This window comes from Myotis yumanensis, unplaced genomic scaffold (genome assembly GCF_028538775.1).
Source record: "Myotis yumanensis isolate MYYU_CA2020_CCGP unplaced genomic scaffold, mMyoYum1.0.hap1 SCAF_15, whole genome shotgun sequence".
In the NCBI taxonomy this organism is placed as follows: domain Eukaryota; kingdom Metazoa; phylum Chordata; class Mammalia; order Chiroptera; family Vespertilionidae; genus Myotis; species Myotis yumanensis.
Genome location: NW_027223766.1, coordinates 54,187,844 through 54,201,156, shown reverse-complemented (window position 1 = coordinate 54,201,156; position 13,313 = coordinate 54,187,844). Strand labels below are relative to the sequence as shown.

The 13,313-nt window shown below is 64.8% G+C and overlaps 1 protein-coding gene across 1 annotated transcript; it reads left to right on the top strand.

The window, feature by feature from the left end:
• The first annotated feature begins 1,971 nt into the window (after positions 1–1,971).
• Positions 1,972–13,290, top strand: TONSL (tonsoku like, DNA repair protein). Its single transcript, XM_070392564.1, has 26 exons — positions 1,972–2,036; positions 2,128–2,223; positions 2,373–2,515; positions 3,244–3,427; positions 3,758–3,887; positions 4,100–4,271; positions 4,349–4,463; positions 4,947–5,092; positions 5,187–5,339; positions 5,419–5,544; positions 5,655–5,847; positions 6,718–6,794; positions 6,887–6,976; positions 7,251–7,323; positions 7,406–7,569; positions 7,653–7,776; positions 7,899–8,638; positions 8,743–8,819; positions 9,177–9,330; positions 9,412–9,490; positions 9,906–10,207; positions 10,360–10,531; positions 11,162–11,337; positions 11,736–11,809; positions 12,153–12,286; positions 13,034–13,290. The coding sequence occupies exons 1-26, from the start codon at positions 2,012–2,014 to the stop codon at positions 13,225–13,227; spliced, it is 4,113 nt and encodes a 1,370-aa protein (XP_070248665.1). The 5' UTR covers positions 1,972–2,011; the 3' UTR covers positions 13,228–13,290.
• The last annotated feature ends 23 nt before the right edge of the window (positions 13,291–13,313 follow it).

The following is a 13,313-nucleotide window of genomic DNA, read 5'->3' as shown; positions in this document are numbered from 1 at the left end:
CTGCGCCCAGAGGGCCCTCCTTGTAGGAGGTACAGGTATGTCTGGGTTGCCCAAGAGGACTGCTAACACCTCCCAGCCCTGTGATGTCACCTTGCAGCCAGGAACCCTGGTGAGTTTCAGCTCCCATGGGGTTGCCACAAACCTGTGGCATCATCTCTCTGGGCCACTGATTTACAGAGACACCAGGGGTCTGACTCCAGGACCCCCTGCCATCTTGGTATCCTGACCTGAGCAGGTGGAAGTGCCACTTCTGCGGCTGTGGGGGCAGCCGGGCAGCGCAGACCCAGCTGCCCGCTCCTTCTCAACCCCACTCCCTGCGAACACTCCATTCTCAGTTCACCTAAAGTGAGACATTGCAAAGATAATAAAACTAATTTTTTAAGAGTGGAGTGAGAGGTGTTTTTACCACTGTTGGAAATGACTTCCATGTCACTTTTGTGGTCTGCGTTCTCTTTGGATATTTTCTGTATGTAACTATAGTTTTAAAAAAATTCCAACCCATGTTTTGTCTGTGTTTCTTTATGAGAAGACCGCCTCATGGGCTTCCCTGGGCTCTGCTAGTCTCCCAGCCAGGGCTCAGCCTCTGTCCCTGCTGGCCGCCAGCCTGTGGCCTCCCCACCTTAAGCCTCCAGCACCACCTTGTATACACATATCCCTGTCTGATCAGTGGGGAAACTGAGGCATGGAGCAGTTGGGCCCCAGGACCTGGGTTGCCCTGAGAATGCTGGTGTTGCAGGGGGAGCCCGGCCACACCTTTCTGGCAGCTCTGTCCATTCAGCTGAGCCAGGCTCCTTCCTGGCCTTGCTCCCCCATAGCCAGGCCTGCCTGGGTTCCCAGCGGAGCCCTGCACCCTTCAGAAGAGGAGGAGGGTCTCCAGGTCTAACTTCGCACCTCTGGCAGCTCCTCAGGCTTGACCTCGCCCCCACCCCTATGGCCTAGGCCCTAGGCACTGGCCCAGGGTAGCCTTTCTTGGACTCAAGGACCCATCTGCCCTCCACATCACTCCCTCCTTATTAACAGGCCTTGTTGTCCACCACTGGGTGCAGCTTTACCCCACTGGGAGTCTTCTGATTTCCACAGAGAAGAAACATGCACCCCTGCCTGTGTGGGTCGGCTGGTTGGGCATCATCCTGTGCACCAGGAGGTTGCCAGTTGGATTCCTGGTCAGGGCACATGCTGGGGTTGCGGGCTTGATCCTCCGTAGGGGCCATGCAGGAGGCAGCTGATCAATGTTCCCTCCCACATTGATGGTTCTCTCTTCATCTCTCTAAAAATCAATGAACTGTTCTTTTTTAGAATAATAAACACGTCCATCTCCCACTCCTTCCTTCCATGCCTCCTCTGGGGCCTTTGGGATGCCAGCCATGGCACCCGGTGCCCTGGGCATGCCATGGGGCAGGGACTGAGCCCCAGGCGTGGCAGGTGCTGGAATCTCCCAGCCTGGGCCTGGATGCACCAAGCCGGAGCAGCCAGCACCGCGCGGGGCAAGTGCCACTCCTGCCGCCTCTCAGCACAGCCTGGATCTGCAGCTCTAACGGAGAAATACCTCCCTCCCCCGGCAGCACCGAGTTTGAGTCTCCAAAAGGGTCAGTAGTGCAGCCACATTCAGGGCTCGTCGGACCACGTGGATGTGCACAAATTCTCAGCCTGCGGATCACAGATCGCCTCCTGCATGAGGACAGTGCCCCCTTAGGAAAATTCGCACCTGTGGTTGGTTTGCTGTGTGTGTGTGTCGGGGGACGTCTGCGGGGCCCGGGCGGCGGCGGGGTACCTCCGCATCCAAACGACCCTGATTCCTGGCAGGAGGCCGCCCTCTCGCGCAGCTCTTCCCGCCCAGCAGCAGCCAGACTACAGCTCCCGGGATGCTTCGGGCGGCTGGACTACACTTCCCGGGATGCTCTGCGCCGAGCGGGGCGGTGCTGGGCTTGCGCAAGGGCCAGGGACCGGGCTGCGAGAGCGCGGGAAGTCTGGATTCTTCCTGGCGGCTGGGTCTCTGCGCGGTGTCCGGACTATGAGCCTGGACCGCGAGCTTCGCCGTAAGTTCCCGGGCCGAGCGCCCCAGTGCGAGGGCCGGGGGCGGGCCCGGGCGGAGAGGCTCAGCCTCCCGGCCTCGTTCTCTCTCTGCAGAGCTGAACAAGGCCAAGGCCAGGGCTCAGAACAGCGGGCAGCTGCGCGAGGAGGCCGCCCTCTGCCACCAGCTCGGGGAGCTGCTGGCCAGCCATGGTGCGTGTCTCGCGCGGGGCCGGGTGGTGTCCACGGCTGGGGCCCGGGGAGCTCGGGGGCCTGGGGACCCGGGGCGGGTGCGGGGAGCCTTGTCGGGCACGGCCCTCGCCGACCGCCCGGCCTGCTGAAGCCCGTCCGCCTGCACCCAGGCCGCTACTCCGAGGCCCTGCAGGAGCACCAGCAGGAGCTGCGGCTGCGGGAGAGCGCCGAGGACGCCCTGGGCTGCGCCGTGGCCCACAGGAAGATCGGGGAGCGGCTGGCGGAGATGGAGGACTACTCGGCCGCCCTGCAGGTGGGCGTGCCCACCCAGCACCCAAGCTTGCCAGACCCAGTCCTCCCGGGCCTGCTCTTCGTGGGGGGAGGGGGGTCCCCTTTCTTTTCTTTTTATGTGTTTTTATTGATTTAGAGAGGAAAGGAAAGGAAGAGAGAGAAACATCAATGGTGAGAATCAGTGATTGGCCGCTCACTGGGGATCGAGCCCACAAACAGGGCATGTGCCCCAACCAGGAATTGAACCGTGACCTCCTGGTTCATAGGTCCACGCTCAACCACTGAGCCACGCTGGCTGGGCAGGGGTCCTTTCTGAGGACAGAGGAACAGCCTACTGTCCCAGCCTCTGGCTAGAGGGGGACATACTGCGACTGGGCGGGCCTGTGCCAGTGGATGGTCACCTGGTCCTTGGTGGCTGCACCACCATCTCTTCTGGGAGCTTGGCCCCAGAAACAACCACTAATGAACACATCACTTCAGCTGTGTTTGTGACCTGGGGGGCGAGGGTCAGGACCCACTGTTCACACAGAGCCTGCCCTGGCCCTTGCTGCTGGGGTGCAGGAACCCAACTAACCTTCACGCCTTGTTCCTCCCCCAGCCTGACATTTGCTTGTTGGGCTGTGGGGGGAGGGGTGTTCCAGGGAGTAGGGGGCTCTCCTGTGTAAGCATAGGGACCCCCCGGAGTTGAGTGACATGTGGGGTTTGCTTGAGGCAAGGGTTGGTCACAGCCACTGTCCCTCTGGGCCCCAGCACCAGCAGCACTACCTGGAGCTGGCCTGTTCCCTGTCCAACCACATTGAGGTGCAGAGGGCTTGGGCCACCATTGGCCGCACCCACCTGGACATCTATGACCACAGCCAGTCACAGGAGGCCTTGCTGCAGGCTCGAGCTGCCTTTGAAAAGAGCTTGGCTATTGTGGATGAGAAGCTGCACAGTGAGTGCCCCGGGGCCCAGCCCGACCCACCCTCTGCCTCCAGAGCTGTAGGTGGAGGAAGTGTTCCCGCCGCCTGCCAGCCTGTGTGGGGGGTTCTCCTGCCTGGGCCTCCCCTTGGGAGGCTGGGGTCTGTTCTTAGAAGCCCCCTCATGAGGGGACGCCCAGTCTGCTCCTGGCAGCCTCAAACCTGGCAGTCCGTTGTCTGCTCTTGGTTCCAGCACAACCCCTGGGACCCCCGTGAGAGGCGGGAGGAGGGGTGGGGGTGGGGCCCAAAGCCGGAGACCCCAGTTGGGGTCAAGGTCCTGAGTGTCAGGAGGGGTGGTCTTCCAGGGACCTTGCCCAAGCGAGAGCTGAGTGAGATGCGGGCCCGACTCTACCTCAACCTGGGCCTCACCTTCGAGAGTCTGCGGCAGACGGCCCTGTGCAACGACTACTTCAAGAAGAGCATCTTTCTTGCCGAGTAAGCCTGCCCCACTTTGCCCAGGACGTAGCCAAGTCCCCTGTTGCTAGAGGAAGCAGCCCTGGGGGGGGGGGGGCAGCCTGGGTTGTCTGCCACGTGCCAGGGGAGGAGCTGGGGGGCTGCTGGACCAGGTGGCACCCATCAGAAGCGGCACCTCAGTGCTTCGGGTGTCCACGCTGGTGCCTTGGGCACTCAGTGCTCGTCACCCGCAGGCAGAACCACTTGTACGAGGACCTGTACCGTGCCCGCTACAACCTGGGCGCCATCCACTGGCGTCAGGGGCAGCACTCCCAGGCTATGCGCTGTCTGGAGGGGGCCCGGGAGTGTGCACGCACCATGCGGAAGGGCTTCATGGAGAGCGAGTGCTGCGTCCTCATCTCACAGGTGCCCTCGGGGTGCGGGCGCAGCTGCGGGCTGGCCAGGGCCCTGGGGAATGCCAGCTCACCTCCCTCACCCCCCAGGTTCTCCAAGACCTGGGTGATTTTCTGGCTGCGAAGAGAGCGCTGAAGAAGGCCTACAGGCTGGGCTCCCAGAAGCCTTTGCAGAGGGCGGCTGTGTGCCAGACCCTCAAGTATGGTGAGCCTGGAAGGGGACCCCAGGGGCTAAGGGCTCCCCTTCCTTGGCAAAGGGGGCCAGGCATGTGTCCTTGGGGAGGTGGCAGCCCCAATTCCTGTTGGGAGGAGAACCCCACTTTTATCTGAGTCTAGAACACAGTGTGTGCAGAGGCCACGAGGGTGGTCAGGAGACGAGGCGTTTCCACGTGAACTGGAGACAAAGGCTGTCCCCACTCGGAGTGGACAGGGTGTGTGGCCGGAGTGCCGATGGTGGCGTCAGCCGCTGCCGGCAGTGGTCTGCCTTTGCTGCGAGCCAGCATCATCTGTTAGTTCTTGTAGCCCTTGCAACAACCCCCCAGGGCTGATTCTCTGACTGCCCCTTCTTACCAACGGGCAAACAGGCTGGGGGGGGGGGTGGCCCGCCTGAGGGCACAGGGCTAAACGATGGCAGAGCCGGGCTGGGCCCTGTGTCTGCCGCCCCCTCGCATGAGGCTCTTCCCGGCAGTGCTGGCGGTGGTCCGGCTGCAGCAGCAGTTGGAGGAGTCCGAGAGCAGTGACCCTCAGAGCGCCATGGGCATCTGTGAGCAGCTGGGGGACCTGTTCTCCAAGGCAGGCGACTTCCCCAAGGCGGCGAAGGCCTACCAGAAGCAGGTGCACCCCGGCTGGAGGGGAGGGGAGAGGAGGGGAGGGACTGCAATGCTCTGGGCCCGGAAGGTGTGCAGTAGGCTCCCTGTCGCATCCTCAGCTGGACTTTGCGGAGCGGCTGGACAGGCCGGGGCCCGAGCTGGCCGTCATCCATGTGTCCCTGGCCGCCACCCTGGGAGACATGAAGGACCCCCGTGGGGCTGTGCACCACTATCAAGAGGAGCTGAGGCTGCGTGAGGGCAACGCCCTGGAGGTGAGCCGCGGCACCGTGCCCGGGGTCTCTGCACCTGGGGCAGCCATCACGGAACCCGTTTATCTTCCTCTTGCTCCAGGAGGCCAAGACCTGGCTGAACATTGCCCTGTCCCGCGAGGAGGCCGGTGACACCTATGAGGAGCTGGCACCATGCTTCCAGAAGGCTCTCAGCTGTGCCCAGCAGGCTCAGCGGCCCCAGTTGCAGGTGTGGCCTCATCCACCCAGCTGGTGCCCTTGTCCCTGCCCTGTGTCTCCCCCGCCCCCCGGGGTGGCTGGCGTCCCTGTGGCCCTGACTGGGTGTCACCTGCTCTGTAGAGGCAGGTCCTGCAGCACCTCCACACAGTGCAGCTGCGGCTGCAGCCCCAGGAGGCTCCTGGCACTAAAGCCAGGCTCCAGGAGCTGCGTGTGGACCAGGACGAGGAGGAGGAGGAGGAGGAGGAGGAGGACGGGGAAGGGGAGGAGGCCAGTGACACCATGGAGGCCAGCGAGGTGGAACTCTCAGACAGCGGTGAGGCCTGAACGCTGCCAGCGGCCCTGGCGCTTTCTCCCCTTCGCCCGCTCAAGCGGGGCCCAGGGCTGCGGTTGGGAGGATGGGGCCTGATCACAGGTTGTGACAGGAGACAGCTCCGTGCAAGGAGGGTGGCCAGTGCGGTGAGGTGGGCAGAGAGGGGTGCACAGAGAGCCTGGGCAGCTTTGGGACTTCCCGGAGGGTGTGGTGATGGGAGCTGGTCGGTGTCCATGGGGGAGGCAGTGAGGGTGACCTGCGGAAAGGGCACCTCGAGCACAGGACAGGTGAGAGTGGAGCTCAGCTCTTCCCGGAACACGTGGTGTGGGTTTCCCTGGAGGCCAATGTGGTCAGCCTTGTGGCAGGTGGACACGAGGGACAGTCTGAAGTGGTCCTGGGCTGCACCATCTCAGGGCAGTGGGGGCAGGAAGGGAGGGCTGGGCTAGGAGGAGTGGCTCAGTGTTGGATGTGAGAGGCTCTCGGCGAGTGTCCCGGGCAGGTGGGAGGTTTGGGCCTTGGCTGAGAGGGGCTGGCTGGGTGTTGCTGGGGCGGAGGTGCAGGGAGCCACGGGCAGGGTGTGGCAGGACCGGAGACAACTTCAGGCAGCGCTGTTCAGACCGTCACCGGTCACCTGGTCGCCGTGAGGAAAGACCAGAAGGGGCCGGAGGCAGGAGCAGAGTGAAGGGGGAGGGGCGCAGGGCGCAGGGAGAGGGAGCCTGGCTCAAGGACAAGCTGTCTTTAATGTGAGTGTGACTTGTCCTAACAAGGATGTTTCTCAGTGGAGGGAGGACACACCACAGCATGGGGTCTGGGTGGGGGCGAGAGGGCTGGGTGGGGTGGGCTTGCTCACCGGTGCCTGCTTGGCTGTCACAGAGGGCGAGAGCCAGTCCCAGGACCTGGAGGAGGAGGAGGAGCTGCGGGGCTGCCTGGGCCGGCAGCAGGTGAACAAGGTGAGGCCCGTGGCGGGTGGGGGGTCCCTCTGGGGCTCACCAGGGTGGCCTGGTCCCCTCTGCTTCTGCCCCCAACACACATCTGCCCACAGTGGAACCGGCGCAACGATGTAGGGGAGACCCTGCTGCACCGAGCCTGCATCGAGGGCCAGCTGCGCCGCGTCCAGGACCTTGTGCGGCAGGTGGGCCTGCGACCGTCCCCCCACCCTGTGGGTGCAGCAGGGACTCTCAGGGGGTCCACTACCTGCCCCGAGGGGAGGGGAGGGGAGGCAGCACCGCGCAGTCCCTCCGGGTGGCGCTCTGCCTCGTGTGGGAACCGGCCAGGCCAGGCTGCTGATGGACCGTGGGACCCGCTCCGGTGGGACCCGGGCCCTGGCCCTCCTCAGGCCTCAGCCCTGAGGGAAGGCCAGGCTGTGGGGCACTCGGGGTCAGGCTCCTTCCCATCCTTGGTCACAGGGTCACCCCCTGAGCCCTCGGGACTACTGTGGTTGGACACCCTTGCACGAGGCCTGCAACTACGGGCATCTGGGTGAGCGTGGGCCAGGGGTCTGTCACACACAGAGGGGTCTGACCAGGGTGCTGGAAGTTGGCTCACGTTCCCTGTCCCACAGACATCGTCCGCTTCCTGCTGGACCACGGGGCCGCCGTGGACGACCCGGGCGGCCAGGGCTGCGAGGGCATCACTCCCCTGCACGATGCTCTCAACTGCGGCCACTTTGAGGTGGCTGAGCTGCTCATTGAACGGGGGGCGTCGGTCACCCTCCGCACCAGGAAGGTGAGTGGGGACCAGGGCCAGGTGGGCACGGCCCCGGGAGGTGGGTCTGTTCCCTCTGGCCCTGCTCAGCTGGTGCCACACAGGGCCACAGCCCGCTGGAGACCCTGCAGCAGTGGCTGAGGCTGTACCACCGGGACCTGGACCGCGAGACACGAGAGAAGGCTGGCGCCATGGAGAGGAGGCTCAGGGAGGCCGCCTCGGGCCGAGGTAAGCAGGGACCCCTGCCCGGGACACCCCCCGCCTGGAGCGCTTCCTGGGCCTCGGGCATTTTCACGTGGGTGGCAGGGATGTGCAGGGCCCACCTCACTGCAGACTCCATCTCCCCACAGCTCCCCACAGCCCCCTGGCTCCCCGGAGCCTCCCAAGTGACCATCTATTTGACCCTGAGACCTCTCCTTCCTCGAGCCCCTGCCCGGGGCTCCCAGAGGCCTCTCAGGCCAGTGCCAGGGTCTGCAAGGCACAAGCAGTGCCAGCTGTGGCCAGGCCACGGAGGAGCAGGCACCAGCTGGCCAGCAGCAGCAGCAGCAGCTCGGAGAGTGAGGACAGTGGGGGCCCACCTGGAGCCCCCCAGAAGAGGCCTCGGCACTCCGCTCCAGCACAGCGAGCCGGGGCCTGCACGCTTGGCCGTGTCAACAATAGGAAGGTGGCAGCAGCTGGCCAGGCAGCCTACTGGGCAGCCATTCGAGGAGTGGGCAGTGCCCAGAGCTGCCGCCCCAAGCCTGGCCCACCTCGGGGCCCGGGTGAGGCTCCCACTCCCACGGCAGCGCTGATCCCTGAGGAGGAGTGTCTGGCCGGGGCCTGGCTGGAAGATGACTTGCTGCTGACCCAGGGCCGCCGCCCACCCCACCCCCAGAGCCGTGGGCACAGGACCAGGCGCAGTGCCTCGGAGTCCAGCAGTGACGAGAGTCCTGTCAGGCCACGGGCCCAGGCCAGGCAGAGCCAGCTGCCCCGTCTCAGGAGTTGGAGTGCCTCGGTCCGAGCAGGTGCAGACAGCAGCTCGGCCATGGAGCCCTTGGGGAGCCCTCACGTCCCCGGCAGCGGGGACACCCCCGCAGCCAGCCTTTCCTCGGTGGGTGCCCAGGCCTGGCGCAGAGCCGGCCCCTGGCTCGGGTGGGGTGGGGCAGGGCCGGGGGCTGTTTATTCTGACTCGGCTATCCCTCTGCCCCCTTCCAGGGGCCAGTCCTGCCTCCTACCATCCGGGTTCGAGTTCGAGTTCAGGATAACCTTTTCCTCATCCCCGTCCCACACAGGTGAGGCAACTTGGCTCCTTCTGTGCCCCTGTGGGCTCTGCCCTGTGGCAGCCAAGAACCCTGGTGTTTGTGCATCAGGTGGAGTGTATCACCCTGCTGGCCCCGGGGGCCTGGTAGCTGGGGTGGGGCCGCAGGCAAGGGCGGGGGGCTCTTCTCAAGCATAGGCTGGCCCTGGAGTGGCCAGTGAGGTCCTGTGGCCCCTGGGAGGGGTCCGGGAGCTGGAGGCGGCTTGTGGGGAGGGGAGGAGCCAGGCGAGGGAGCTTTCGCCCCAGAGCTTGAGGGTGAGCCCGGGGGCATTTCCTCAGCTGTGCAGGGATGTGGCCAGGTCCAGGCTCAGCGCAGCCTCTGGTCCCACAGCAAAGAAGCCCACTCTGTGGCCTGGCTGGCCGAGCAGGCCGCCCAGCGCTACTACCAGGCCTGCGGGCTGCTGCCCAGGCTCACACTACGAAAGGAGGGGGCCCTGCTGGCCCCGCAGGATCCCATCCCCGATGTGCTGCAGAGCAATGAGGAGGTGAGTGGCGGGAACCAGGCCCCGAGTGTGGGCATCCCTGGTGCTGGGTTCCCCAGGGCTGCCTACCTATGGTGCTTTCAGGTGTTGGCTGAAGTGACCTCATGGGACCTCCCCCCGCTGACCGACCGTTACCGCAGGGCCTGCCAGAGCCTGGAACAGGGTAAGGGCCCAGGAGGCCCACAGTGGCCTGGGTAGAGGGGCTGGGCACGTGGGCTCCACCTGTTACTGCCACTGCCAGGTCCCCAGGTATCCACACCTGTCCTTGGGTTTTCCTCCCCTACCAGTGCCCCTACTATGAGCAGTATGTGGGGGAAGCTGTGTGGGGTGAAGGTGGGACCTTGTAGAGACCTCAGAGCTGAGAGGCTGGGCCGGGCCAGAAGTCTGGCACCTCTGGGAGCCGCCAGGCTGAGAGGTGGGGAGGGCCTTCCTGGGCAGATACAGGTCTGCACACCACCAGCCTGCATGGGGCCCACCACCGGCTGGGAGCAGGTGGGCTCGGGAGTGAGGAGGGCTGTGCAGGTTTCAAGGGGCAGACAGGCTGGCTCTGGCCCTGGTGACACCACGTCCCCTTGCAGGGGAGCACCCGCAGGTGCTGCAGGCCATGGAGCGCCAGGGAGTGGGCCCCTTGTTCAGCGCCTGCTCCCTGGCCCTGCGCCAGGCCCAGCTCACCCCCTTGCTTCGGGCCCTCAAGCTGCACCCTGCACTCCGGGAGCTGCGCCTGGCAGGGAACCGGTTGGGGGATGGCTGTGCCACTGAGCTGCTGGCTGCCCTGGACACTTTGCCTGGCCTGACCCTCCTCGACCTCTCTTCCAATCACCTGGGCCCTGAAGGCCTTTGCCAGCTTGCCTCCGGTTTGGTGGGAAAAGCCACCCTGCAGGTAAAGGCATGGGGAGCAGCAGGCCAGAGATGGGTGGGAAAGCACACCTGGGGTGCTGACTGGTGCCCAGCTTGGGGTGGCGGGTGTGGGGGGTGTGGGGGGGTGGGGCGGGGAAGGACATCAGATCCTATGGGGGGCCTGTGTCTTCCCAGAACTTGGAGGAGCTGGACTTAAGCATGAACCCCCTCGGGGATGGCTGTAGTCAGGCCTTGGCTTCGGTCCTGCGGGCCTGCCCTGCACTCAGCACTCTGCACCTCCGGGCCTGTGGCTTCGGCCCTGGTTTCCTCCTGAGCCACCAGGCAGCCCTGGGCCGAGCCTTCTTAGGTGAGTGTGAGCTGACCACACGTCCACTCCCTGGCCCCAGGGTTCCAGTTGCCATCTGTAGGGCATGTCCAAGGACTCGGAGAGCCTTGAGCAAGAGGGGCCTTGGGGCATCAGCCTGGCTGCTGGACGCATGTAGGTAGACAGACATGGTAGAGGCATCCGGTACTTTCCCAGCCAGATCGTACCACAGGGCAGAGTCCCAGCCCCACTGCTCTCACCAGCTGTTCGTGGGCCCAAATCCCACGTACACCCAGCAGGGCCGCAGAGCCAGTCTCAGCACTTCCCAGAGGGCCTTTCTGCAGCGGTGGTGGGGCTGTGAGCAGCAGTGGGGGAGGGGTCTGGGGTTACGGCAGTAGAGGAGTGTTCCCCAGCTCCACCCACACATCCTGCCCAGGGCCTATCTCAGGCGACCTGGGTGTCCTGCGGTGGGTCAGGGCAGGCAGAGGCCAGAAACATGGGGAGAAGCTGGGCTCAGGAGTCTGGCCCACCCCCCTCCCCCCCAATCCCCAGGCAAGAGGCCTGTTCCCTGTGCACCAGGTCTCAGTGACAGCTCCCCAGAGAGTCCAGGACTCTGCAGCTGGGCTGGGTGGTGCTGTGTAGGGCTGACAGCGCTTCTGGCCCCTCATTCAGATGCCAAGCACCTGAAGACACTGTCCCTGTCCTACAACATCCTGGGCACCACCGCCCTGTCCCAGACCCTGCAGAGCCTGCCCGCCCAGACCCTCCTGCACTTGGAAGTCAGTTCCATGGTGGCCAGCAAGACTGACCCAGGCCTGGTGGAACCCGTGGTCAGATACCTGACCAAGGTACATGGTTGGGCCAAACACCGAGCCATGGGAACCCTGTGCCACCCGGCCGAAGCCTGGGCAGGGGCACGGGCTGGGAGAGCGTTGCAGGTTCTGAAGAACAGCCTTGGGGAAGCTCCCTGACCTGGGCTGTGGATCCCAGATGGCCCCCTGGCCCCCAAGCAGGTCCAAGGGAATGTCAGGCCTCCCGGTGCTCTCTCTTGGGGGTATTTCTAGGCAGGGCGGGGTACCCATGATTCTCAAGTCATTCTGATCTGCAAATTGAGATGATATTGCTTCCCTCTGATGCCCCTCACCCCCAAGAAAGAAGGAAGTTGTCTGCCCTCCGCTGTGTGGGCCTCTGGGAGGCAGGGAGGACAAGCACCCACTCACTGCAGCCTTGGGCCTCTGCTGTCTAGGAAGGCTGTGCCCTGGCACACTTGAACCTGTCTGCAAACCACCTGGGTGACCAGGCAGTGAGAGACCTGAGCAGGTAACACCACCCTGCCCGTGCCCCGCTTCCTGAGGGGGTTCTGATCTCCAGGCCCAGGAGCCTTGGGTTTGGGGGGCACTAGTCAGGCAGGAAAGGGGAGCAAAGATGGTGCCAGCTCCCTCCTGAATGTGCCCCAAGCCTGGTCACTACAGCCTTGGCCCCTGGCAGTGCCCTGACAGCTGTGGAGGAACACCTGTGCCTGTGCCTGTGCCAGGCTGGGGCAAGACCTGTTGGGCTTATTCGCTTGGCCCACAGAGCAGTGGGTTTGTCTGGAGCAGCTTTCCCTAGTGATAGGAGCCTCCCTCCCTGGAAACTGACCCCTTCACTTCTTCCCTCACCCCAGATGTCTCCCTCTTTGCCCCTCACTTGTCTCACTGGACCTGTCTGCCAACCCCGAGATCAGCTGTGCTGGCCTGGAGGAGCTCCTGTCTGCCCTGCAGGAGCGGCCCCAAGGCCTGAGCTTCCTGGGCCTGGCAGGTGAGCTCTGAGGATGGTGGCCACACCTGCCACACCAGGGCTGGGGACACCGCTTCCTCCTCAGGGACCGGCCTGCAGCCCAGGTGCCTCCTTTGAAGGGGCTGGCACTGCCACTGGCCAGAAGTTGAGGGTGGGCTGGGCCCCTTGCAGCTGACACAGGACAGGTAACTGGAAGGGGGAAAAGCTGCCACTAAGGGACCTGCCCAGTTCTTGGCAGGGGCTCCTGTGGCTTGTTCTCACGGTGGGCATGCCCGCAGGACCCAGAGCTGTCTTGCGGGTAACCCAGGGGAGACCGCCCAGCAGCCTGGCACATTCAACTGGGGCAGGACGCTCAGCTCTGCCCTCCAGCTGGAGGGGTTGGGAGTGCGGTGCTCAGGGGCCTGGTTCTTCCTGCTCCTCCAAGTGGCAGATCTCCCTCCTAGCCTCCTGGGGTTCCACCTGCACCAAGCCCCTGAGACTCACAGGCACCCCTACTGTGCGCACGTTATGGATGGAAAGAGCCAGGCGTCGTCATGGACACTCGGAGGCACAGATGTGGACGCAGTGTTTATTTCAGCCACCCTCCCTCCTGCCTGGCCGCCTGGGAGAGCACACCCTTCCTCCAGTGGCCCCCACCTTTCGGGGCATCTGGTCTCGAGGAAGGAGGAAGCATATGCGGGCTGGGAGCACCCTGGGTTCGGCTCCCGCGGGGCCGCCTGGCTTTGCGGGGAGCAGCTCCCTGAGGCCTGCTCCCTTCTCCCCCCGCAGGCTGCACTGTCCGGGGTCCCCTCGGCCCCGGCCTCTGGGACAAGATCGCCGCGCGGCTGCAGGAGCTACAACTGTGCAGCAGGCGGCTCTCCGCCGAGGACCGGGCCGCCCTGGGCCAGCTGCTGTCCGGACAGTCGGACCCCGCCGCCCGCACCCTGGACCGAGGCTCCCGGCTCTTCTTCCGGCGGCTCTGACAGCCGGCGCCGCCCCGTCCCCCGCAACCTCCCGCGCCCCCAATAAAGCGCTGCTGCAGCCTCACCCGGCTACTGAGAGGGGGGCG